Source organism: Anas platyrhynchos, chromosome 1 (genome assembly GCF_047663525.1).
Source record: "Anas platyrhynchos isolate ZD024472 breed Pekin duck chromosome 1, IASCAAS_PekinDuck_T2T, whole genome shotgun sequence".
Classification (NCBI taxonomy): Eukaryota; Metazoa; Chordata; class Aves; order Anseriformes; family Anatidae; genus Anas; species Anas platyrhynchos.
The window spans coordinates 84,817,864-84,842,030 of NC_092587.1; the positions used below are offsets into that span (position 1 = coordinate 84,817,864).

General features: G+C 40.0%; 1 protein-coding gene and 2 long non-coding RNA genes across 9 annotated transcripts in view; 2 read left to right on the top strand and 1 right to left on the bottom strand.

The window, feature by feature from the left end:
• The window catches only part of CFAP91 (cilia and flagella associated protein 91), a 39,885-nt gene that overhangs the window by 14,076 nt on the left and 1,642 nt on the right, over positions 1–24,167 (bottom strand). For 3 of the 4 annotated variants that reach the window (XR_011812284.1, XM_072043870.1, XM_027449644.3), the window contains exons 3-14: positions 22,909–23,066; positions 20,103–20,186; positions 18,537–18,593; positions 17,484–17,665; positions 16,633–16,810; positions 16,153–16,310; positions 15,712–15,894; positions 15,457–15,599; positions 9,351–9,467; positions 5,586–5,657; positions 3,964–4,110; positions 935–1,156 (exon numbers count right to left, since the gene is read on the bottom strand). Coding sequence is in view for 3 of the 4 variants with exons in the window: in XM_072043870.1 (XP_071899971.1) it covers positions 935–1,156; positions 3,964–4,110; positions 5,586–5,657; positions 9,351–9,467; positions 15,457–15,599; positions 15,712–15,894; positions 16,153–16,310; positions 16,633–16,810; positions 17,484–17,665; positions 18,537–18,593; positions 20,103–20,186; positions 22,909–23,066 (1,701 nt within the window). In the remaining variant the exon portion in view is untranslated. The remainder of the gene's footprint in view (positions 1–934; positions 1,157–3,963; positions 4,111–5,585; positions 5,658–9,350; positions 9,468–15,456; positions 15,600–15,711; positions 15,895–16,152; positions 16,311–16,632; positions 16,811–17,483; positions 17,666–18,536; positions 18,594–20,102; positions 20,187–22,908; positions 23,067–24,167) is intronic. The other variant, XM_072043872.1, reaches the window with a different exon arrangement.
• On the top strand, positions 4,025–9,914 carry LOC140003507 (uncharacterized). The gene is made up of 3 exons (XR_011812302.1): positions 4,025–4,123; positions 6,605–6,858; positions 8,794–9,914. It is a non-coding gene; the product is annotated as an uncharacterized lncRNA (long non-coding RNA).
• Positions 10,428–23,963, top strand: LOC106018153 (uncharacterized). 4 transcript variants are annotated; one of them, XR_011812294.1, is made up of 6 exons: positions 10,428–10,724; positions 16,198–16,332; positions 17,643–17,750; positions 21,251–21,422; positions 21,603–21,658; positions 21,770–23,963. It is a non-coding gene; the product is annotated as an uncharacterized lncRNA (long non-coding RNA). The 4 variants fall into 4 exon arrangements; XR_011812295.1 differs by lacking the exon at positions 21,603–21,658 and having other exon boundaries at positions 16,715–17,750; XR_011812293.1 differs by lacking the exon at positions 21,603–21,658.

Here is a 24,167-nt window from a genome sequence, read left to right on the forward strand (position 1 = left end):
AACTTGTGTAAAATCCTCTTCTCTAATTATTCTATCTGAGAACAAACTCAGAAACAAGTTCAGGAAGGAACCAGTGTGAGATACCAAACTTATCTGCAGCTACAATTCTTCTGCAGCAGGTTAACTCTATGAATCCTATAGCAGTTGCTTCTTCAGTTCTCATGGCCTCCTGAACAACAGCTGCCAAATAACAATTGTCATTATTGGCTTCAGTAAATTAATCATCTTTCATTTAAGCTGGAGGAAAAAGCATTCATCAAGCCAGATAAAGTAGCATGAATAAAACCAAGGTGAAATTACTGGTTTCCTTACAATGGATGTAGAGCAGAGATTCTAGAAATAGATCTTTTCCTTCTGCTAGTGTTGAGGGCCTAAGCTTATTGCATTTTGACCCACCTTGATTGCAACTCAGAGAAACAGAAAAGAGGAAAAGACAAAATTAAAAGAAAAATAAATGTGATTTCAGGCTCTCCTGGTATTAACCTCCTCCCACAAAGTTTGAAAATTATTGGTTTAGTCAATTAGGCTCCCACTCATTCTTTTCAGCTGGGAGAAATAGGCTTCATGCAGCCAGGAGCTGGGGAGTAGGAGCAGGACTATTCAGCAGTTATGGAATGGGGTAATCTCAGGACTAATTTCTGGACTTCAGTTATGTTTTCCATTCTCATTGCTTCAAAACAATTCATCTTATGGTAGCCGTTGTTGTTGCAGTCCATTTCTGCAGGGCAAAATCTTTCCAGAATCTTGTTTAAAGGCACCTCTCCTGGGAGAGCACCCAACAGCTCTCCTGGACAGGCCAAGTTGTGACAAAACACTGACCCTAAAGATGAGTTAGGTACATCAGTGAAGCACTTCCCTTCCATCCAGCCCTTCCCCCAAGCAGCAGGCAGTTCCCACAGGCTGCCCGCTGTCCCACCAGTCTCTTTTCTCTTGCCTGTCTGAAAATCTCATCTTCCTCTTGCCGACGCCTCTCTTCCACTTGACGGCGTCCGCTCTCTTCTGCCTCCCGCATCCGCCTCTGCCTCTCAGCCAGCATGACAAAAGCGTGGATCCTCCGCTCTTCCTGCAGCCTCAACAGCTCTTTGGACAGGAAATCAAACATGTTTGCCAGTGCCCTTCCTTCTTCCTGGGCCAAGCGGCTTTCCACTGATGACAGCTTTAAAAAAAAAATGCGAAGAATTGTGTTACAAACCTCAGGAATGTTTCTCCGAGTCCCAGGGCTGCCACAGGCATGTGAAACAGCTCTGCAACATCCCCTCACACCAACCGTGGGGAGTTTTGCATTCTTGTTTTACATGCACAGGCTTGGATTCTGCATAATGTAATGTTCCTGTGTACAGCCTCTGCTAGCATAAAAGGGCCAAAAATTGGCCAGTGTGGGGAGAGGCCTGCTCCTGTCGCACTGGGACAAGCAGCTGCCTCCCTCGAGTGAGTGGGAGGAGATAAAACACTAGATGCACTGTATTCCTGCTATTATGAGCCGCTTTTTTGCCTGTGGGTATAATCAGAATAGTCACTGAGGCCATCTTCTTGTTACTGGGGAACTGCTCCACTTCCCAGACCAAGAAAGGGGAGGTACAAAAGTGACAGTGAAATTATTTCAACCACATATCCTTCATCCTTCCGTGCTAAGCTTAGCTAGACCAGAATAGAAAAATAGGATCCTAAGTGGCAAATACAGTTTCTAGCATCTGGAAAGTAAAGCCTCAATTCTTTATGAATAGGGAGCTTGAGTAAAGGTTTAGGAAACTGCACAATTTTGAGTACAGACACATTTTTAATGCTATTTTGAAGATTCAAGGTGTTTGTGACCGTTCAAAGTCACCTCAGTGAAATGGTACATTTTTTGTTGGACATTCATGATGCAACCGAAGTGATAAAACTTGCTGAGGTAACACTGGGATCAAGAGACCCTGATGATTTAGATATTGAGTTGTTACCTAAAACCGTACAAGTTAAGTACTAAATGCTACAAAATTCAAAGCAACAGTAATTATATTGAGTTTGTGGATGTGCAAACGAGAACTCAAAACTCCAGGTAATGGAAAATCAGCAAGTCTGTGACAGAACTGAGACCAGAGTCCAGGTGTTTGGCATTGCTGTGCCATTCACACCTTATTCAAGCTTTATGGGTTTGGTATCTGTGATTGCACTTCAGAAAATGACAGGATCTACGGTACGTTCGTTATCTCTGGAGGACAGCAATGCAGTCGCTGCATCCCCTCACAAGGACAGATACCAAGGAACTAACCTGCTTCTTCCTCTTTATTGCTTAAAGTGTTGTATCTAAAACCTGATTGAAATGAAGGAAAACAACCCAGAAACTGTCCTGTTTTAGGATTTTGCTATACTTCAGCTTAGCGACATTTATCTTTCCTTATTCTATCTGGAATTTTAGTCCTCCTTATGCAGAAAATATTTCTTGAAAAATGCTCCTTTTTTTATATTAGAAATGTCAAAAAACCTGAGAAACCTGTGACCAACAAGAACTAAAGAACTGTGGAACATCAGTGACTCTAAGATAGGCACACACATAGAAAACTGCTGCACGTGCATTTCAGAGTTTTATAGTTCAAAATATTTAGATTTGAGCCTTGGATTGTGTGCCCTCAGAATGTTTTGTTGTTTGTTTGTTTGTACCTTAAAAAAAAAAAAAAAAAAAAGTGAGAGTAGAGGAGTTAGATACCAGCAGAGGGGGATAGTGGCTCTCCCAGAAGGAAATTTTGAGATCAGAGGTCAGCATCTCTACCATTTGCTCTCTCCCCTTCTCTGTGAATGGTGTTATGATGTCTGAACTGCTGTCTCCTTTACTCTTCCCTGTGTTTCCAGAAGAGAGGGAGCAATTTCAAGTTCCTAATGCCTAAGGATTTTTTTTTTCTTATTTTCTCAGCAGATTAATCCTGTATTCTTGCATTCTACGCATTCTATGTATGAGGGAGCATCTAGACATGATAAAGAGCAAAACACAGTCACACCATTCCATTTTTACCGAGATCTACAGAGAAATTTTGTTGCTGTCCACTCAGCAGGAAGCAGCAATTCGACATCATCTCGGCCAGGCCAGGGGTGAGTAGATGCTGTTATCATAATATACAACCTGCAGAATTGCTTCACAGCTGGTCAGCAAAACACCAGAAGAGTGGTAAAAACAATATGTAAACCTGCACAAATGTGGGAGATACTGCGTATCTGAGATGTATTCAAGTCTGGACAAAATTTCCTCATGATGCATTCCAGACCAGAAGCTGCCATTTGATTCATTTTGCTCTGGAAATCCACTGCCCTCCAAGGAAATAGGGTAAGAATTTGTGTTCCTGACTCTCACAAGATTCTTGGTAGAGGATGGGGCCCAGAATTTCCCTGCGTTCCAGAACAGTGGCAAATACACCACTATAACACCACTGATAAGGTCCTAGAAGTCTCAGTCCCTACCAGACTTACAAACTAAACCAACATTGGTTTCTCCTGTGATGCTTTCTGCCTGAGGAAGAGCCTGAAGGTGTGCCAAGGTAGAAAAAGAACAGGGGAATGACACAGCAGAAACACACGTTCAGTAAAACATCTGACAGGTGCAAGTGACAAGCATGCACTGCGATGCCAGGTCACTGCAACAAACAGGCTGAAATGGGGGTAAACTGAGGTTCACCTGACAGTGCAGTTTGTTCAGAGCCCTGTAAATATAAATAAACAAGTACAGCCTGGGCAGCAGCTGCGGTCAGGGCGCCTCAATCTGCTCAGAGCTGCTCTGCAGGCTCTGGGGAATCTCAGAAACATTTTTAGCCCCTCAGGTGTTCAGTGTTTGGTCTCTGCAAGCAAAGTATTTGAGTTACTTGGAGTGGTTTCTGTACTGTGGATAACAGAAAACATAAAGGAATTAAACGTGAAAGCGCTGGTGCTGCTGCAAGCAAAGAGTACCCCATTAGAGGAGTGTGGGGAATCAGCCTCCCCGTTTTATGTGCCAACCTCGTGCATTTGCAAGTCACGCTGTTGCTGTAAGGCCCGTATCGTTTGCTCCTCTGCTTTCAGAAGCAGCTGTCCGTCTTCATGGAGTGCGTGAGTGGTGCGCAGCTCTTGGATCAGTTCCATCCGCTTCTCCTTCTCTTCAAACATCTTTTAAATAGAGGTAAGCAACCAGGCATATTAAATGGAGAATATATTCAACACATTTTGCCAGCATCCCATCATCAGTGATAGGAGCAGAGGCTGGCACCTCCTCTGTGCTGCCCCTCCTCGGGGAGTTGCAGAGAGCCATGGGGTCACCTCTCAGCCTCCAGGCTGTGGGGCCAGCTGTTCCCAAAACCTACCCTGCAGCCATGAGGTAAAGCTTGACTAAACCTTGCTGCATGGAAGATGAAAGCTGTGACTTTCTGCCATGGGGTACAGATGACGCCCTGCTACACTATCACAAAAGATTTTGTTGTTGTTGTTGTTCTGTTTGGACTCACCCAGAATTCAGACCGCTGGGATGCCAAACAGCAAAACCAATGTCAAGAGAACAGGTAAATATCCTTCTGGATATCCTGTTATACCAACCTCAGCGTGAAACCTTCCCAGTGTGAGCACTGCCCCTTTTCCTCAGGCTTAAGCTAGACATCCCCTGTTTCAACATCTAATGGTCTCTGACCTGTGTTCTGTTCCAGCAGCAGTTCAAGGCAGTAAGTTGACGGGGAGGTTGTTTAAACTGCTGTTGTCCCTACTACAGGTTTATGTTTTAGGAAATTCCAAAAAACGATGGGACATTTCATGACTCTCAAAAACCTAGTGGAAGTCAACAGCCTTGACTCGAGCATCCTTCTCACAGATCACTGCAGAACTGGAGAAGTCTTGGGAAGCTTAAACTCCACCTCAAGCCACTTACATGGTATTGCATTGTTTACTAAAGCTCAGGTCAGGGTCCCACATGGGAACACTTCACAGACGTTAAACAATCAGTGCAAGAGAGAATATCAATGAGCCAGAAAGCAGCAGCAGGCTTGAAAACCCAACCCTCTGCACTGGTCTGATCAAAAGTGACAGGCTTGCTTAAGGTAAAACCCAAGAGGCATGGCTACTCGGTTAATTTTTACCTAGGCACAATTTTACTCCTCTGGAAGCAGAACAATGTGTCCTGCACTTGCTGGAAATCGTGGTGGTATGTGTCAACTGCTCCTCACCCAAGAATGATCAGCTCACCATCACAGGTAGCTGTGAAGATGGTGGGAAATACAAGCTGTCCTGCTGGCATGTGAGTTTTATGCGCCTGGGATCTTAATTAATAAGCATAATTAAGGCAAAATGTACTCACAGTCCAGATCTAGTCTAGAATTTGCTATTTGATTAATTCTACTATGAAGTATCTAATGAAACATCTGAGTGTAGGGGATGGCAGAAACAGGGAGACACTCACAGATGTGTAGGAACTGTAACAAATTTGGGCTAGAGAGCAACGATTTCAGCCTTGAAGGACTTCAGAGGACATATGGGAGGATATGCTGCATAAGCCTCATTACCCTTGATTAGTTCTGGGGAATAACGACTGCAAACACACCTTCAGTCATTCCCACCACCATTCTGCAGACAGACATCAACAAAGAGACACAAAATACCAAGTTCTGAATAGCCCTTCCTCGGAGCAACTTCTGCAGACATATCACTGCCAGTTCTATTTCCTCTTCCTCCTGCCAAAACAAAACAAATAACCACACAACAATTATTTATTCTTTCGGAGATTGAGAGTTCTATGAATCACCCACCTAAATATCAAAGAGTCAAATTTGTATCCAATTTCTCAATTGTTCTGAACGCTATCCTTCTAATTTCTAGGGAAAAGAAGGTAAGTCAGAATAACACATACTTCCATGTTTTGTAAAAGGTGGAGGAGCAAGTCTATACAATCTATCCGAGATTTTAGAAGGTACTAGAGGAGTACCTAACAGTAAGGAGATATTGATGGAGAAAATGACTGTATGCATTGAAAGTACTACTTGTCGCTTGACCGAGTTGGCAAAATAAGCATCAACTACATGAATTTACAGGTCAAGACACCAAGACGATAGAAGATTTATTTAAGGAGGTGCAAGAGAGCTGTTAACCATAAAAAAGGGGATTAAAAGGCAACATATACCATTTTTCATCTGATATTTATGCCAGTGGTGACCTTTATCGGAGTAACTCGGTAAATTTAAGGCTCAGAAAGTGATAGTTTAGAAGTAAAATAAATTAGATTATATTGCAATTGGTCTCTTTGAGAATTTTACTGGCCTAGCATTGTGTGACTGATACCAACTTGGAGGAATGATTTAGTGTAGTGAGAAAGAGAACATGACCACATGACAAGAAAAAAAAAAACAAACAAAAAAGGGCTTATTTTAAATAGAGGAACAACTGGCATTTTTTCTTTCTGAGGGGGTCTTGCTGAGTTGACAGTAGCAGGAGAGGAAAGTCCATCAGCTGCCTGGCAAAGATTAAAAAAAAAAAAAACTAAAAAATGAAAGGAGGTGGTTGTTGTTGTTGTTTTAATAAAAAGCCTGTAAGGTCTGAACTGAAATGTGCTATTTTAGAAGTGCCAGGAAGAGCGTGGGATGAGAGAAATGGTGTAGGCTTGAATTTTTCTGTTTTTTCTTAGGTGTTGCAGATTAAGTATTCCAAAAGCATAAGGAAACATTCCTGCCTTTCCATAACACCACCCAAGAGGAGCAAAGCAGAACGAGCCAAAGGATTGCCTTATGATATTGGGTGTTCTTGTTCTCTGGAAAGAAGGGATGAAGTCCAGTTAGAAAGCTGAACTACACCATGTCACCTGGCAGCAGAGGTAAGCGAGGCCCACAACCCCTTCAGGACAGAATTCTGGACGTGGAGACTGGCACATATGCTGGACAGGTAAGGCAAACTACTGCAAGATTTAGCCTAAATTTTTGTGGGGTGCAATCTTCTGTACATGGAGTTGTATTGTTCAGTGATGTAAATGATGGAGGAGGGCTCTGCAGAGGGATCTGCACAGGCTGGACCCATGGGTCGAGGCCAACTGTATGAGGATCACGAAGGCCAAGTGCTGGGTCCTGCATTTGAGGCACAACAACCCCAAGCAGCACTACAGGCTGGGGGAAGAGTGGCTGGAAAGGTGCCCAGCAGAAAGGGACCTGGGGGTGTTGGTTGATAGCCAGCTGAACATGAGCCAGCAGTGTGCTCAGGTGGTCAAGAAGGCCAACAGCATCCTGGCTGGTATCAAAAATAGCGTGGCTAGCAGGTCTAGGGCAGTGACTGTCCCTCTATATTCAGCTTTGGTGAGGACACACCTTGAATACGTGTTCAGTTTGCAGCACCTCATTACAAGAAGGACATCAAGGTACTGGAGTGTGTCCAGAGAAGGGCAACAAAGTTGGTGAAGGGTGTAGAGAACAAGTCTTATAAGGAGTAGCTGAGGGAGCTGGAGCTGTTTGTTTAACTTGGAGAAAAGAAGGCTCAGGAGAGACCTTACTGTACTTTACAATTACCTTAAAGGAGGTTGTAACAAGATGGGGATCAGACTCTTCTCCCAAGCACCAAGTGATAAGACAAGGGGAAATGGCTTCAAGTTGCACTAGGGAAGTTTTAAGTAAGATGTCAGGAGAAATTTCTTTACTGAAAGGGTCGTGCGGCATTGGAATGTGCTGCCCAGGGAAGTGGTAGAGTCAACATCCCTGGAGGTCTTCAAGAAACGTGTAGATGTAGAACTAACTTAGTAGCATGGTTTAGTTGTGGACTTGTCAGTACTAGGCTAAAGGTTGGACTAAGTGATCTTAGAGGTCTTTTCCAACCTGAATGATTCTATGAAAAATGACTGGTTGAGGTGGCCTGCAGTAGTGCCTCTGTTCTCTCCACTTTCTTTCATACCCCTTGTTGTCCACGTCACCAGCCTGCCACTCTGGCATGCTTTCCTTTTGAGGTCCTCAACACCAGCAGAAAGAGGCTGGTGAAGTTAGCAGTTGGCACTCGTATCCATAAAAGGCAGGAAGAGATGCACTAATGACAGAGAAGAGCCTTGCTATTAGTGCTCCTCACAGCCAGCCGGAAGGAGAAACCTTACATGGATTCTGCAAGGCAGGAGATGATACAGAGGTGCTCTTCAGTGGCTGAAGTTGCCCTGATTTCACAGATGGAGCTTCACTGCAGAGATACACTCTTTTATGTACTCACTTACAAAGACATTTGAAAATAAACCAAACGTTGACAGATTTAGCTTAGGTGGAATTCTATTGTGTTGGAACTCTTTCAAAACAAAACAGCAACAACAAAAACCACACAAACTGTGGTCTGTAAATAGCCTCAAGAATGACTGTAAGTGTGGGGATAAATCCTCCTGTTTTTTGTCCATGTAGTTTAAAGATCTGCCAAACTGCTGTATCAAATAGTGGTATCTGCCACTGCAGTACAATACCTAACACTTAAGAGTTAGTAAAACTGCTTTTTCCTGTTAATAAAAAGCTCTTCCCGAGGAGATGTGGTTGTTTCAGTCATCTTAAAATGGACCGTATAAAACATAGGACATCATACTGCGCAACAATGGCATGGATGATCTAACAAGACTTTCTCTTTCTTGCTTTCATGGTTGTATATCCCTCTTAAATTCACAGGTTTAAATAATAATTGTGTCTGATTATTACTGCATCATGAAAATAGTGTTAATAAGCAGACAAAGCAATCCACTGGGGCAAACACCTCTTAAGCACATTATTTCAAGAAAGAAAAAGTTGCAGCTCCCCTAAAAATTGTTTTTGTTTTTGTTTTCATATGACATATTATAACACCCATTTACTGCTGTTCTGATCTCTGCAGAAGAATCATTTTCTGTGAACTGTCAATTAAACGGATCATGCTCATCAAAGACTGAGTCCTACACAGTGATTAGAGCTTCACTCCAGTAAATTAATGAAGTGCGTGTGCAGTGCTAAGCACCCAAAGTCTCGCTGACTTCAATGGGACTAAACTTAATTGCTCGCTGGATTATGATAGTGTTGTCAGATCAGAAGGTTGGAAGGCATTGAATAAATCCATGTTTGCAGAGGTACGTGATTCCGCCTTTTTGTTCTCTGAGAACAAGGGGACAACATGCCTACTAATTTATTTCTTTATAAATAAAGCTAACTTAAGGATTTGGCCAACAGATCATGTAAGATATTTTCATTTCTTTGGTTATTAGTATCCTTAAAGAATACACAAATGAGAGAGTCTTAAGGTGGCTGGCTATTTCTAAGACAAATATAGATACACAAAGAGATAAAACTAACTTCTTTCCTTCTCAGGGCATTCCTTTAACAACTAGGAAGGGAACAATCAAGCATCAACAGAAAAAAAAAAAAAGTGCTACAATCATTTACAATCATTCCACTTACAACTGATGGTTTTTCCAGAATTGGAGTGGGGGGCCGAGGAACAGGCTTTTCTATTTTTTTGAGGAAGCGAAGGGGCTTCTTTGGCTCTTCAACTTTATTCTTCTTCTCCAATAGTGCCTGGAAGAGTCATACAATTTAATCAGAACTGGGCCAGATAGAACAAGACATCAAGGCCACTCCTGCAGATGCTGACTGCTCCTGATCACACTGACTCCAGAGGGTTGAAAGTAATCTGCATTTTGCAGGCTTCTGCCTTCAATTTTCTCATTTGCACATCAGTTGAAAAACTGAATAATTGCACAGGGCAAGTCACCTAAAATGAATCCAGAAGTTCTACGAACTTGATCGTTACTTGTTCATTTAGTACAAACTAAAATAATACATTTTTAAAAGCAGGTTGTTGGTTTTTTTCATTTTAAAATGGGACTCTCATTGAACCAATTAAACACTGACCCACCTGCAATCAGAGTTAGCGGTGTATGTTATTCTTGCCTTATGCAACAATAAAAACATCAATCATTTTCCTATGATGGAGGTAAGATACTTTCAAAGTGTGAAAAATGGGCAGAAATATCACAGTGTAATTGCAGTTTGCACGTCGGTACAGAGTGGTTGTAACTTTTTGCCTTTATCGGTGTGACGATTGTTTTTGTGGGTTGAAAGTGTTGTGGGGTCAGGAGATTTCACGAAGGAAGTCACAGCTTTGTGTTCCTTCCTCTGTGAGGTATCTTTGTATGATATACTGTTACCACACTGGGTTGAAGTAAATGATCCAGGACTCCTTCCTTGCAGAGCATTTTGAAACTCTTCTCTGCCCCGTGGCATCCAGAGCAACTGCATCAGTGGACTAAGGGAGAAAGGGAAACTGACTGGCCTGAGAATTTCCTTCTAGTAGGAAAATCCACAAGTCATTTAAGGCAGATTTTATCCTGCTTGCAGCTGTTTGGTGGCAGATGACAAAACTTGTCAGCCAAAGGAGCTGGAATTGCCACCTAGGCTTCGGCCACTTTAAGACATTTTCAAAGTGCTTATAGAGCCAAAGTCCTGCCAGCTGCAAGCTACTTAGAGCAAGATAATCAAATAATCTCCTCCAGCTGCATTGCAACACCTGGCTACTGTAGGACATTTCACTGCAGCTTGCAGGAAGAAAGGGAAGAGAGTACATGCATCTAAACTTCCTTCAAAAATATAATCCTACTGCAGCATCACTTGGATCTGTAGCCTTTATTACAGAAAGGACAAATATATTCCAGCAGGGAATAGTTTATTTTCTCTCTCTCTTTTTTTTTTTTTCTTTATTTTTAACAGAGAGGGCATGATAGAAAGGTATGCTCAACTACAGTATTTCGGTGGGGAGGAAAACTGGAGAAAAATGTAAGAAAAAAAAATCTCATGCTGAATTTCTCTCTCCAGCAACAGAAAATTGATGGCGCTTGCACTGAATTTAATTGTAAAATTAATGACGTTCTGAAACTACAGTAGTCATTGTATAAAACTCTTCTTGTATATTGGAGCTGAGCTTTACAGCTAGGATTATTAATGGCTCCAGAAAAGGACAGAGATTTCTAGGTGGAGGGCGTAAAATGCTTTATTACTGAAAACTTCTGAAACGGACCACGTTAATAATGCAAGAATCAAAGCCTATAAACTGCTTATAAGCCACGTGAAATGGTTATAGCTGAAAAATGTGAAGAGATTTTCCAAACCGTTTCTTGTATTTAATGACCTTACAGCTCTCTGGTATGAAGATTATAGTACTGCTTGCTATGATTTATAAGGTGTTTTGCATGATGGGGGAAAAGTAAGAGAAAAAAGCACTTGTAATTGTGATTATTTTCAAAACAGTGGCTCCTATGTTTATTAATACAATGTTGCATTCATAAGAAGTTTTCTAATAATACCTTATCCTTGAAAAATACTTCTTGTTAACCAGAATTCCAACTTTTACAGGCAGGAAAATATACGAGCACTTCTGACAAGAGGAAATTTTTATAAAAGTAGACTTAAGAAATAACTGCACTTCCCAGAAGTGGTGTTAAGTATTCATGTCAGCACAAGCTCGTGCCTGCTTGGTTATCTTTACAAATTAAAAACTGGTTACCATTTGCTTTCACCAGTCTGAAGTTTTAAGTTATTTTAAAACTTCAACATACAAGAAGAAAGTATGTTTTTTTGCATTAACAGTTTCTACCTAACTTAACAAATTACTGTTTTATAAATAAAGAGACCAGAACCCAAGAATCGCTGAACAGTACTTTCTTAAAGCTTATCAAAGGATAAAGATACTAAATTTCTGAACAACACACTTCATATGGCACCACCTACAAATCATGTGTTGATTTTTTTTTTTTTCTGAGGTAGAATACGTTATTTTTTTCAGGTTCAGAGTCATAGTATAATCTGATAGGGTTGGGCAGTGAAGGTCCAACTAAATCTTCCAACTCTTTGTCATTTTCCAGGTGAAAACAGTGAAGAGGAAATGGCACCCCTGCTTTTGGCCATACATTTTAGCTTTTTTGCTGGCTTCTGATGGAAATTGAACTCTTGACATGATAGTGGCTTGAGAACCAACCCTCCGTTCAAAGAAATACTTCCTTAGATTTCTTCATTATCTTCTCTTTAATCTTCTTTTTCGCAGGACAGTGAGTAAATTTTCATGTATAGCACACAGTATACAGGCATGTGTCTCTTCCTTCCTTTCTGCCCATGAATGAGGACGGTGAGATCTCCAAGGACAGAGTGAGTACCTGCTTTGCAATGCAGCACGGCTGCTGCATCTTGGCTGATCGAGACTGACATAATAGCTCCTAGAGCTTGTCTGAGCATGAGCCAACTAACGCTGCGCTGGAGATCTGTTCTTGATGCAGTAACTGCTTGAACAGGTTTTCCTCCCCTTTGAAGCTGGCACAGATTTTCTTCAGAGATATTCTTGGCCCTCCTGTTTCTCTGCCTCCTTCCAGCAACAGGATGAAGAACACAGACATGATGAGAGTTGCACTTAATGCTGAGGTGAGAGATTATTTGTTCTGACATCATCTGGATCCAGCACTTTGAAAACACCTGACACTTCATCCCCACCTTGAGTCATCAGAGCATCAGAGGGTTGGCTTGAACCCACGTATTGCTCTGCACTGGGATTTCTTCTACTCGCTCCTCTGTTCCTTGATGTATTCAGTTCCCTAGCTGCTTTTCTTTCCTAGTAATTTGCTGTATCAGTACGCTATCTCTTTCTTCAACTAAATTAATGCCTTGGATTTTCACTTAAGGCTGTCTATATAATGGCTCACTTATACTGCTTTAATCACTGTAATCTGTGCTGGCTAAGAACTGGATTTCCTTGTCCTTTTAAAGATCTGGCTTAAGATACAGCTCATTGTTTTTACTGTAAATCCCAAGTCACCCCTGTTTCTGCCATGTTCTCTAAAACGAGAACCACTCAAAGAATACTGAGCATACGTTAATACTCCTGCAAAAATGATTCAGGATACTCCTCTAAAATCACTTCTTTTTTGATTAGTTTCAAGTCTGGAAGAAGCTATTATTCTCAAGAGGACACAAATCCTTTTTGTAGATCTCTGGATCCTCTCTTGTCCCTTTTTACAGCCTCTAACCTCAGGGAAGCTCTCAGTATGGTAAACCAAGAGGAATAAAATGAGGAGGACTAGGCCATCTTGCCACCTACTTCACCAGAGAAGCGAGCTTTGGAAATTTCCTGTATTAAAATGATTTCTTCTGATGCTAAGGTCTAGCATTCCTCCTCTATTTGCTACCTTCTTCCACAGATTAGCCAGGGAAAATAAAAGAAGCTCATTCCAAAGCCAGATGACCATGCACTCTGAATTTCCTAGAGTTCTGCTTCTTTTCCAGGATTATGGGAGAAAATGTCTAGATCAAGTGCTAGGACAGTACCCAAAAGAGGCTTTTGAAGAGATAACTGGTCTAGCTGCTTGGCTATAGAAATAATGCAAAGCAACACAGCCCTTCTGAGATGATCTCTAATTGCCTTTCACGCTCTTTGTGCCAGAGGAGGTTGTTGGCAGGATTGGGACTGCTTGCGCCAAGTGGTCAGGCAGCTGTCCTCTCAAGTGGTAAATTCTGTTAAGTCAAGTACTCTGCAGCCTTTACTGCCCGCTTCTCGACAGCACCAGTAGCTTATGAGGTAGACCTGTCAGAGAGGCTCTGCTAAGCCAGAACGTGCACAGCTGCCAAACTTGAGAAGCAAAAGGCTCCACCCAGAGAAGCAATCAGTAGTATAACCACAGAGCTTAAGAGCTAACTAGGGCAGTAATACTTGCAGACCTGCAAGCTGACTGTTAGATAAAACTGTTTCTTTTCTTGTTACTCTGAGCAGAAAATCTGTTTACATCTAACAATGGCTGAGGCAGCCTGGGTCTTCAGCAGTGTCGCTACCTTCTGCATCTCTGAATTGACCAGTTTGATGACTACTTCTGTACATCTAAAATTGGTAGTTAAATGTTACACCATGGATTTATTATCTTTATCTGCAAAGGAAATGTTTTGCAATTTTAAAAGAACATACATTTTGCCTTTTTGTGGAGGTGAAATGAGTATTTGTTATACTAGCCCCTCAGTTAAAGGCATAAATCAAGGTATGATTTATACCAACCAAATGATTGATTACAGAAGAAAATACCCAGTGTTGTCTGCTTTTGTTCAGCATTCCATTATCTTTGGCTATCAACTTTTCTTTGAGGAGACACTATTATGTAAACAGCCAGCATTAGGGCATACTTCTTATCAGTAACTACAGTTTAGGCACTCCACTGTGGTCTTTCAAACCATGAAAAGTATTTTGAACAAACAAAACACAATTGTTGTAATTGGATTTCAGCCCTGAAAGCTCGGGCTAACATTCTGCTGCCTGTGAGAGCTGCCACGAATGTCATCCCCATGATTATATATAGTTACTACTTTGAGTTTACATGAAAAGCACCCAAACTCAGAGCCCTTCGATAGTGCTGTGTCATCTTCTCTAAATCTTTAGCAAACCAATGTCCTTAGTTCTTGAACACTTCCTGTAGCACTCAATATTTTCCTTGAAAAGTTCCCTTCTGAAAAACAATCAGATGCAATGCTTCATCTTTCACAAGATCCAGTGAATTTGGAATAATATTGTGTTTTCAGAACAAGATTTAAATTTAAAATTCATTAGCAGAAAGTCACTGTCTGTATTGAGTATTATTAAATTACACTAAAACAAGAAAGCTATACACATAATTTCCAATTAGGAAATATTTCTTTACTAAAGAAAGTGTAAGTGAAAGTTGCCCAGCTTTACAAATGAAATTAGTATTTTTCAGAGATGCGTCGTCGAGCAAGAATAGGCTTGATTTTAAAGAAAGGTAACCCTCAACAGGATCATAAAGAGCACACTTAAAAATACATGCAATTTACAAATATTGTGATTGTAGATGCAAATGAGGCACTTCTTTCCTCAGTGGTTAATTGCATATATGGGCACTTTATTTGCATGAACAGTTGTGATAAATTAAGATATGCAAAACACTGTGGTCATGTTTGCAAATCAGATGCTATTGTTAGGGAACAACAGTGATATGCAGCCCCTATTCTGATCCAATTTCATGAGTGGGGTCATTTTAATAATTTTTTGCTGCAGGTGTTTTTACAATAGGTACTTAGAATGCACATTTTAAATACGTAAAAAATTTTTGAATATGACTCCAGATTCGATTTCCTTATTTATTAGTAGTTTGACAGTGCAACAAGCAGGCCTACCATAAGTGCATGGGAGAAAAGGGAGACAAATTTTTAACTGTCATATGTTCCAGTCCAAATACTTGATCCGTAGGGATACAGAAGCAGCTGTACTTGTTTTCTACAAGTCCGGACAGAAGCACAGATGTTTGGGAGACAGAGTACTGACAGACTGTGTTCCAGAGCAGTGCTGGTCATGCCTGAAACAGTCTGAATGTCTGATATGTTGTCCTTCAAGTTGTCTTATAGAAAATACAAATTTAGCACAGCAAATTGGAAGAAAGCTTAAATGTATATCTTCCCCAAAGCATTTCTGAACAGTTAAAACCTGAGAGGAACTGACATTCTGCTGCTGGATGCAGCTCCATACCTGGTGAACCAGTGCCAGCTGCACCTCTAGTCTTGCTGCTCTTTTAACAAATCCAGTCTTAGTAGTAGTGTGCTTAGGCTTTGGAGCTTTAATCTTAGCCTGGGTGACAGAATGTGGGAGAGCTGCTTCCAGTTCGCACAGTCCTAAGAGACACAAAGAATGACTAACTAATGAAGCGATGGAAAAAGAATTTTCAGTTTTGTCAAATTTTTTAATAAATACGACATAAAAACTAAATGTTCTGAAATGCCTTACCTGCAAAGGTGTTAAGATAGAAATTTTTTACAACAAAGCGTTCAGAATGGTTGTCTGGGAAATAACCAATCCTAGATAAAGGAGCATATGTTTGTGATGCAAAGTCAGTATACTCTTTGATGATATCTCGTCTCTCCAGTTTCCCCATCACATTCTTCCTCTTAGCTATCAGTTTCCTGAGCACTAGAAAGGAAACACGAATTTAAGAAGTTTTTTCATACAAGGAATTCTAAAAAGCCTCATCTTCAGAAATTCACAAAGGCTCTTGCAGGGTAATACAAAATATAAGCTGTTTGACCAGAACAAATGCTGGCCATGCGTATCTATATTGTGGCTGCGAACTGTTTCATCTTCAGTAAAGACTGCAACTTCCTATCTTCTACAGAAAGGGCTTGTTTGAAAACTGTCTTGTACTGCTCTCTCCCTGGTTTTCAGACTTACTCAGTACAAAGTCATGCTGAATCTTTTTCATTTTCTCTTTTTTAGCCTTCTGATGATTTTGCCAGTGGTCGTCCAAGCGCTTGGCATCCAGCTCACTCTGTTTCTCCTGTTGCCTCAGCAGCAGCTTCTTTAAGACTCTCAGTCGAATCTCCTGCAACCTGCAAGGAAAAGAAAGGCCAGGTATGATTTAAAGCACTTTGCAGTGTTCTGTGCAATCCTGTCATCATCAAATCCCACATACCACTGCTTTAGAGACAGTTCATACTGCATATTTCATATTTAATCTTTCATTTTGAAAAGTGAAAAACTGTTGCGGTAGCAGTCTCTAATATTGAATTTAACAAAAATATTCCTTCGGAAAATCAGGGGATTTTTCACAGAAATCAAAGGTGTGCACCCTCCAACCAATCCCTTAAGCCTTGTTGTTTATTTTCTGTTGGGGTAATAATTAAAAGAAATAGTGTATAGCTGGACTCCTACTTTTCTATTTCCTGTTCTCTAAAGGCCCACTCCTTCCTCTCCATATCATCCATCATTTTCCTCCTCTTCGCAATTTGTGCAGCATTGTCCATGGCTGGAAGAGTTGCTTCCCACGCACGTTTCTCCCGGGCACGTTCAATCATCTCCACCTCGGCTAGTCCTGCTGGTAGCCCCCGACCTTACAAGGACAAGAAGTAGCAGCTCTTTAGAAGAATTGTGAATCCAACAGTACACTAAGCTTTTAGAGAGCTTCATGGGCACATGCTCATATTTTATACCAATGCAGAGCGGTCAATAATCAGAAGTAAATACTTCTAAGGCCAGTGAAATTCTACAAAATTAGTAAAGGTTGGACCTACATTTGCTATAGCTTAGCTGACATTAACACTAGCTCTTCATTCCTCTACTGCAGTCTGGAAAGGAGGACATTTTCTGAGAATGGACACTTTCTTTGGCATGTCCAGTATCTATCACTATTGCAGGTGAGACACTGGGACATGAGGATCACAGGCTGTATTCCGAGGCAGCAGCATTCTTATGGTTTTCTTTCTGATGTCTAACTCAGAACAGCTAAGGAACATCAGATAAATGTAAAACCATTCCTAGTAAAACGCACAACCTTTTATTTTTGAGTGATCTCAAAACTCTTTATGAAATGCCTCAGAATAGCACTATTAAGCAGGTAAATATCATACATATTTTAAAAATAGCTAAAATAATGTGCCCTAAGGGAAGACAGCAATGGTCTACCAAAGCCAGCAATAGACTTGAAACCTGACATTGAATAAAAGAGAATATCCTGCTACAAGGGGCATGTAATTGTTATAATTTATTTTGATTTCACAACTCACCCCAAGTGAGAGTAGCAAGTGTCAGAAGTTCAGGGACTGAGCCACTGGGAACTACATATTCAGGGGAATAGGGATCCGTTTGGGCTTCGCCATCCCTGTAATCTGTCTGTGTGCCCAAAGTTCGTAACTTGGGACCAAAGATCTTGCTGTCTCTTGTAGCTGAAAGGATAAAGGGATCTATCCTGAAAAGAAATGCAATATGGAAGAACATTTGTCACATTCATTGAAAAGGAGAAAACAAATCAGAAATGCAACACTAAGTTAAAGGTAAGATATTCAGTTGTGCTGTTTTATCTTATCATTGCTCTCATTGATGTTAACTTCATCATCTTTAGTAAAAGCAAACCAAGACAACACTGAGTCCTTTGAAAGCTCTTTCCTTAGGAAAGCAATCCAGAAATCTTCCTGCTTCAGCTCTCCTGATTTTTTACATGCAAATCTTACCTATGTATCCATTATAAAGCATTGCTTTTAATAGGCACAAAAAACTAATGGTTGAGTATAAAATGAAGGACTGTTTCAATTTAACTTATGTATCTGCTTTTCCAACATTTCCAAAACTAAATTCAATTCTGACTTAAGCACGTGCAAGTATAGATCCTACTACAAACTGAATCTGCTTATGTTCCCTTAAAATTTGATTCCCACTGAAAATGGGGGTCAGGCTATCATATTACACTATATCATGGATGCTCATGGATTGCAACTATCACAGACATTGTAATAAAATATTAGAAGAATTTGCAACTATGTTGCTGTATTGGAGAATCATCTGTATTGGCTTCTCTTGGTTTCCTGTTTCAGTACTTATAACACAGGTGACACTCACCTTTTCTACCCAGAAAGCACTACTTACCCACTGCAAGCAAATTCTGAACCATGCAGTCACCTGTTTCTCCTGGAATTCTCAACACTGAACAATCTCTACCTCTTAATGAGTTTTTCCTGTTGTTCATTATGGAAACTGTTGATCACCAACTAAATAGTTAAGCAATCATTTTCTGGTGAGATGTGACACATTACAACAGTATCGTTCCATAAGTCAGTACTTACATTTCCGTTGCATAACAAACATTTGGTGGAAGCAGCATATTGGAAGGGATGAGAGGTCTGAAAAGAGAGAACACAGAGGTAAGACAACAGCCATGAGGCTCAAAAGATCATTACACTGCAGTTTTTCTAAATTGTAACTTCACTGAAATTAGTGGACTGATTTTCCCCAAATCAAGTTATGTACTTGCATGTTGTGCCTGAATATTAAAGAAGTCTTTAACAGCTAAGGAGCAACAGATAACACTTCACTGACAGAAGTGCTATTCTTTTGACAAAGAAGGGGAAAAAAAGTATTTTCTCATTCTAAAAACTTTATTTTCCCTTCAACTTTTGACATTGGTCCACTTATGGCATTAGAGCAGTTACAGTAATCTGTGCTGTGCTAGAAGTGAGGAGTCATAGATAATAAGGCAAACTAAATTGAGTGATTTCAACAGGATGGAGATGCTGGACATCTGTAGACTACTTGCAAATGGTCCATTAGAAGAAACTAAAGAAGTAGGCCTATTGTATTTGTTGCACAATGATCTACACTAAGACTGAACAAAGGAAAAGTATTCATACTAAGAACTCTTTCTTAGGAATTCCTACAGTTTGCTGTTCCATATCAATTTTGCTTAGTCTCTGAGAGACTTAAAAGACATTATGACTGGAAAAAATTACAAGTCTGCAATTTGGAAAAGGTGGAAAACCAGTGTTTTGTAATATATTTTTAAACATACAGTTTTCAGAAAAGAGATATGCTTTGTATTTGCAGTCAAGACTGAATGGAATTTATAAAGAACAGCTGATTGGGTAGGAATACTTTATTTCTGATTCCCCCCTTAACATACAATTCTTCATTTTCCTTTTCTAAAGTATCCAGATGAACTAAAAACTTTGAAATAACAAAAGCTGTGTGTGAGACTTTTTGCAAGTGACCTAGTCCAGTTTCTCAAGATATTTTACCTGTCCTCCTCCAAAGACTAAATGTCAATGTTATGGATAGGTCAACCTACCATTAAGCTCCCATCAGGAGTGGACCCTATTGGAGTTGACCTATCGGACCCTACTATTGTACCTGGGTTATGGCAGCATTCAGTTCTGCATGTGAACTCTTTTTTAAAGACATAGTATGTTGCCACATAAGATAAAAATGTAAAATTTCTCTAAGACTGTTAATTCACTCTGCCAGAATTACTCTCGATGAGTTTATTAGCCTGAGTTTTGATGCTTCAGAGAAGTCTACATTTAGAAACAGGTATTTCAGTGTGTTTGGGGTTGGAATTCTTTGCTGCTTGTAGAGAAGTTTCCTGAGAGCCTTATGCTCACTAAGTTGCTGCTTATGTCTTGCTACACTTCCAATTGGAATTGCAACACAAGACAGTAATTAGAAGTTAGAATTAGAAGTGAGTGTGCTCACAAATTTTTGTATATGTTTTATTAATTATTTGACTTATTTATGGTTTGATCTTTTCAGAGTTGCTTTGTTTGTTTGTTTTAAAGGCTATGGCATTTATTTAGGTGTACTTTAAACTTCAAAAAAGCAAGCTTCTGAACTCTGTTTCAAATCAGGTCATTCCTTACCTTGCAAAATATTTGTAACGATTCCTTCCACTAACTTCAGGATCTTCATACACGATTGGGGGTATTTGAAGAGAAGGCTGACCTCTGCAAGTCAGAATACAGGATTCTTTACTATCACTTAGGAAGTACATTCAGAGCAGTTTTTTTTCTTATGCTTCATTACTTATTTTTTTATCTCTACTTCTCTGGTTGCACAATCAAAACATACACATTACAATTCTGCAAAATCCCCATGCCTATGCAAGCAATTATATTAGGCTTTTTTCATCCTTGGTATAGAAATAGCAATACAGTTTTATACTTTATTCGTTCCTCCCAGTGCATGGGCAAAGATGATCATTGTCTATCTTTAATAAAATTTCCTTATATGCTTGGCATAACAAGGACTGTCCACTTGTAAATGTTTGATCTTGTAAAGTAAACAACATTTACTGGGAACTGTGGGGGGCAAATTCCTTTCCATAAGAGTGAAAAACTTTCTATAACAGAAAATATGCAGAAAGCAGTATAGTGAACAAAGTGAAAGACCACCATTTGCTACCTTTCAAAAAGTAGCTAAAAAGATTTTGAGCAAACATGAAAAAAATTAAAATCAACTATTTCAATTTCAATTATCCAATACAGGAGAAAAAATATGCTGAGACTAGTGCATCTTTTCCAAGAATAGTCTTTCTTCATTTTTTCCCCATCTTTCCCCACAAAGTATGTAGACCGTTTAATTTTTTCACTATAACATCTTGGATTTCTTTGTTGCAAACCTTTGGATAACCATGAGGTCTACTGAGGCAATCAGTGAGAGAATGGGTAGAACTCAGTCCTTTGAAAGCTATGCATCAGAATTGCTATTTGATTTCACAACTACTTCATACTACAATCTTACTCTTCTCAACCTGCAAGCTCGTTAAAACCAAGGAAGTTATTTAAAGAAAAGTCCATGTCATGCTATTAAGGTAAATCCTTCCCTTAAGTTGCATATAAGGCCAGTCCTGAAGGTCATGTTTTCCTAAGACCATTCTTGGCGACTTATAAGAATTCTGACTTTAAATGTATGAGATTCTGTGTACTGCAGTTTGCTACTGTTGCCCGATTTTAAATACAGAGGCATATTTACAGAGATAAAGTTAATAACACAAAATGTTGCTCAACAGCTGAGATGAAAACAGAGGACCACATACTGAGATCAGCTGCCTTCAAAGACCTCACGCGAGCCCTGTGAGCTGTGATGTGGAACTTGGGGAGCCAACTGTATGGTTACCAGCTCCAGCAAAGCTTGAAGAGAGATAAGCCTTAACCTCATGTGACAGATAGTTTACTGCCAAGGTAAGCTTAAAGTCATCTCTTCCTAGCACTTTCCATCATAACATGTAACAAAAGAGAGGAGAAGGGCTTGGGATGCAGTGCAGTAACATGAGATACTTGCTCAGCACTAATTAACCTATTACTGTAAAGTCATGTTTGTAATTCAAATGAGTTAACTGAGCTGATGGCTTGTTCCACTAGCGGTCTCTGTGTATCAGTGTTGCTTCGTCCAGATGGATTTGTTTCACTCAGCACAGGTGGGCACTTATTTTTATGATCTAACTTTATTAGCATAAGCTGTTCACCCTATTATGATATAGTTATAGGCACAATGGGAACCCGGTGAAACAGCCCCTTTTATTCCACAGATCCTGCTTCAGATCCTGCCTCTTCCATGTCCTTGACTTGTATTTGCTGACTTTGCTGAAATAAACGAGCATTTACTCCTGATAACCTTGCAGAAGCAATACAAATACTGCAAAGGCAGCTGGAAAATATTCTATCTTCTGTATCAGCAACACTGTCAATCAGTGCAGGTTGAAAGAGAGGGGATGTATTTCCCATCTTTTGTTAATTGCAAGATACTTTGCAAATACATGGTGCTGAAATATAATTTTAAAGCAGCTAAGGTGTCAATTAAATTCCTGTTACAGAATAACAGGCAAAATGGAAGAAGCCACTGAGGTTTGCATGTGCTGGGGACAGCTTGAACTGTTGAAATTAAGAAAAAAAAAAACTTTCCACAGTTATTAATTTATTGTAGAAATGAAAAGAGTATGCTTTTGAAACTGAACAGAAACACGTGAAATATTTAGTTATCACTCAAACATCCTTGATTATTGTCTGGCAAATGGTATAACTAAATTCACAACAGTATCAGAGAACTTCTATGAAAAATCCATGGTCTAAAGTTAGCTAGGAAAGAAAAAAAATCTGAAAACAACTAGTTAGGCTGCTGCCTGCAGTCTTGAATACAGCTCTAAGAGGAATCCTAAAGATGCATGGTGTGGCAAAACACATAAATGGTTGCTTAAATATTTGCTGAATCAGAAATGCAAATTGCAATGCCAGGAGAAAGATCATCTAAGAAGCCCCTGAACTAAAACTGTGGTGCCCTGGTTCAAGCCCTATGCTCTCTTAAATGTGCAGCAAAAGCAATCTAACCAGCTGCAACTTCATGAGACTACAAGGAAACAGCTACCACTGAAGTAGCACACATGAGCCACTGAAGTCTTTGTAACTTGTCTGATCTATAAGAGATTGAAATAACTCTCTCCACTTTGCCGGCAACCCGTTGCAGAGCAGATAGCACAAGGATGAAGGAATGTGCAACATCCACCCTATAAGAAACAGATGGGCAACCATACTCCACAACAGCTGCAATCTCTTAATTTCAAGGGAAATGTAAGTAGGAGCAAATTGCAGTCATCTCCACTTCAGTGTGTAAGAGTTTTTGTTGTTTTTGTTTGCATGTTTGTGTTAAATTATCCAACCATGGAACACTTACAAAGCAAGCTGCTGAAGAGCCTCCAGACGCTGCTGAGCCCTCCCTCTCCATCTTCGGTCAATCAATGGAGGCACTGGATCTTTGCTGTCCAAGCACAGACTGTAGCCCGGGAAATGGATCAAGCTACTAAACATGCTTGTGAAAATTGGTACCTTTACCTAGCGTTTGTGTGGACACAAAGAAGGAGAATCAGTGATTTAGTGATTTCAAATAGCATCAAAGAGATCAGACTTTCAGCTGATGGTGGTAAGTATATGTATGTGAGCAGCCCATAGAAAAGCCTGGTGTTATTTACAGGACATTTGGGATGAGGAAAGAAGAAGGCATACATATGCTAATGATGTCAGCTGGTTAGATGGTGCTTCTCAAGATGTGGAGCATACCAGACTAGCAGCAGATGCACAGATATGTCTTGTGGCTGTTTTCCAGCGTCTAAACTTATACTTAATATCTAAGGGTCTAACAGTTCATTACATAAAGAAGTTAGTGTGCATTAACAGTGAGTATGCAGTAATGTGAACTTCTAACACATTATCCCATGTAACTCCCTCCCATTTCATGTGCTCTAGAAGTGAAGTAACATATTCCACTTACAGAGTAAAGTTACTTTATTTTATACTATAACAATTTCAGCATGTGCTAAAAATATCTCAATGGGTGTTAGCGCACAAAAATGATCACATTTTAAAAATCCACACCCTTCCTTCTGGAGCACTGATTTCCCTGGATAGACATGTCTTAAATCTCAAAATTTATGGTTGCCCATAAATCGTTGGAATTGTGTCTCTGCTATAAGTGATGTAGCTGTACTGGCTTGAGTTTCCATAAAGCCTGAAATCAGTTTTGAATTGTGCATTGACTCTTTCATTTCAGGGGGTGCTAACTCAAATGCATATAGGATTATAGTGACATTTCAAGCACAGTAACTCATTGGAGTTAGAGTGTCAGATTATGAAGACCTAGGCAAACTACTATGAGTAACTGCTCACTGTGCGTGAGACTGCACTTTCATTATACTTCTTTTGAAAGGGAATTAAACTTCTAAGATTTTGGAAGAGCTTATAAGTTAGTATTATTTCATCCTCTGTCCGCCTCATTTTGTGATGCTATAGACCAAGAATTCAAAGTCATATTGTTTTGTATTGCAGATTATGCAATTGTTGATTCATATGCTTAAAACATGTTCTATACAAATCAAAGTACGTCGCCATGCCCCTCTGCAACATTACATGGGTGACATCCACAACCTCAGTGCCAGT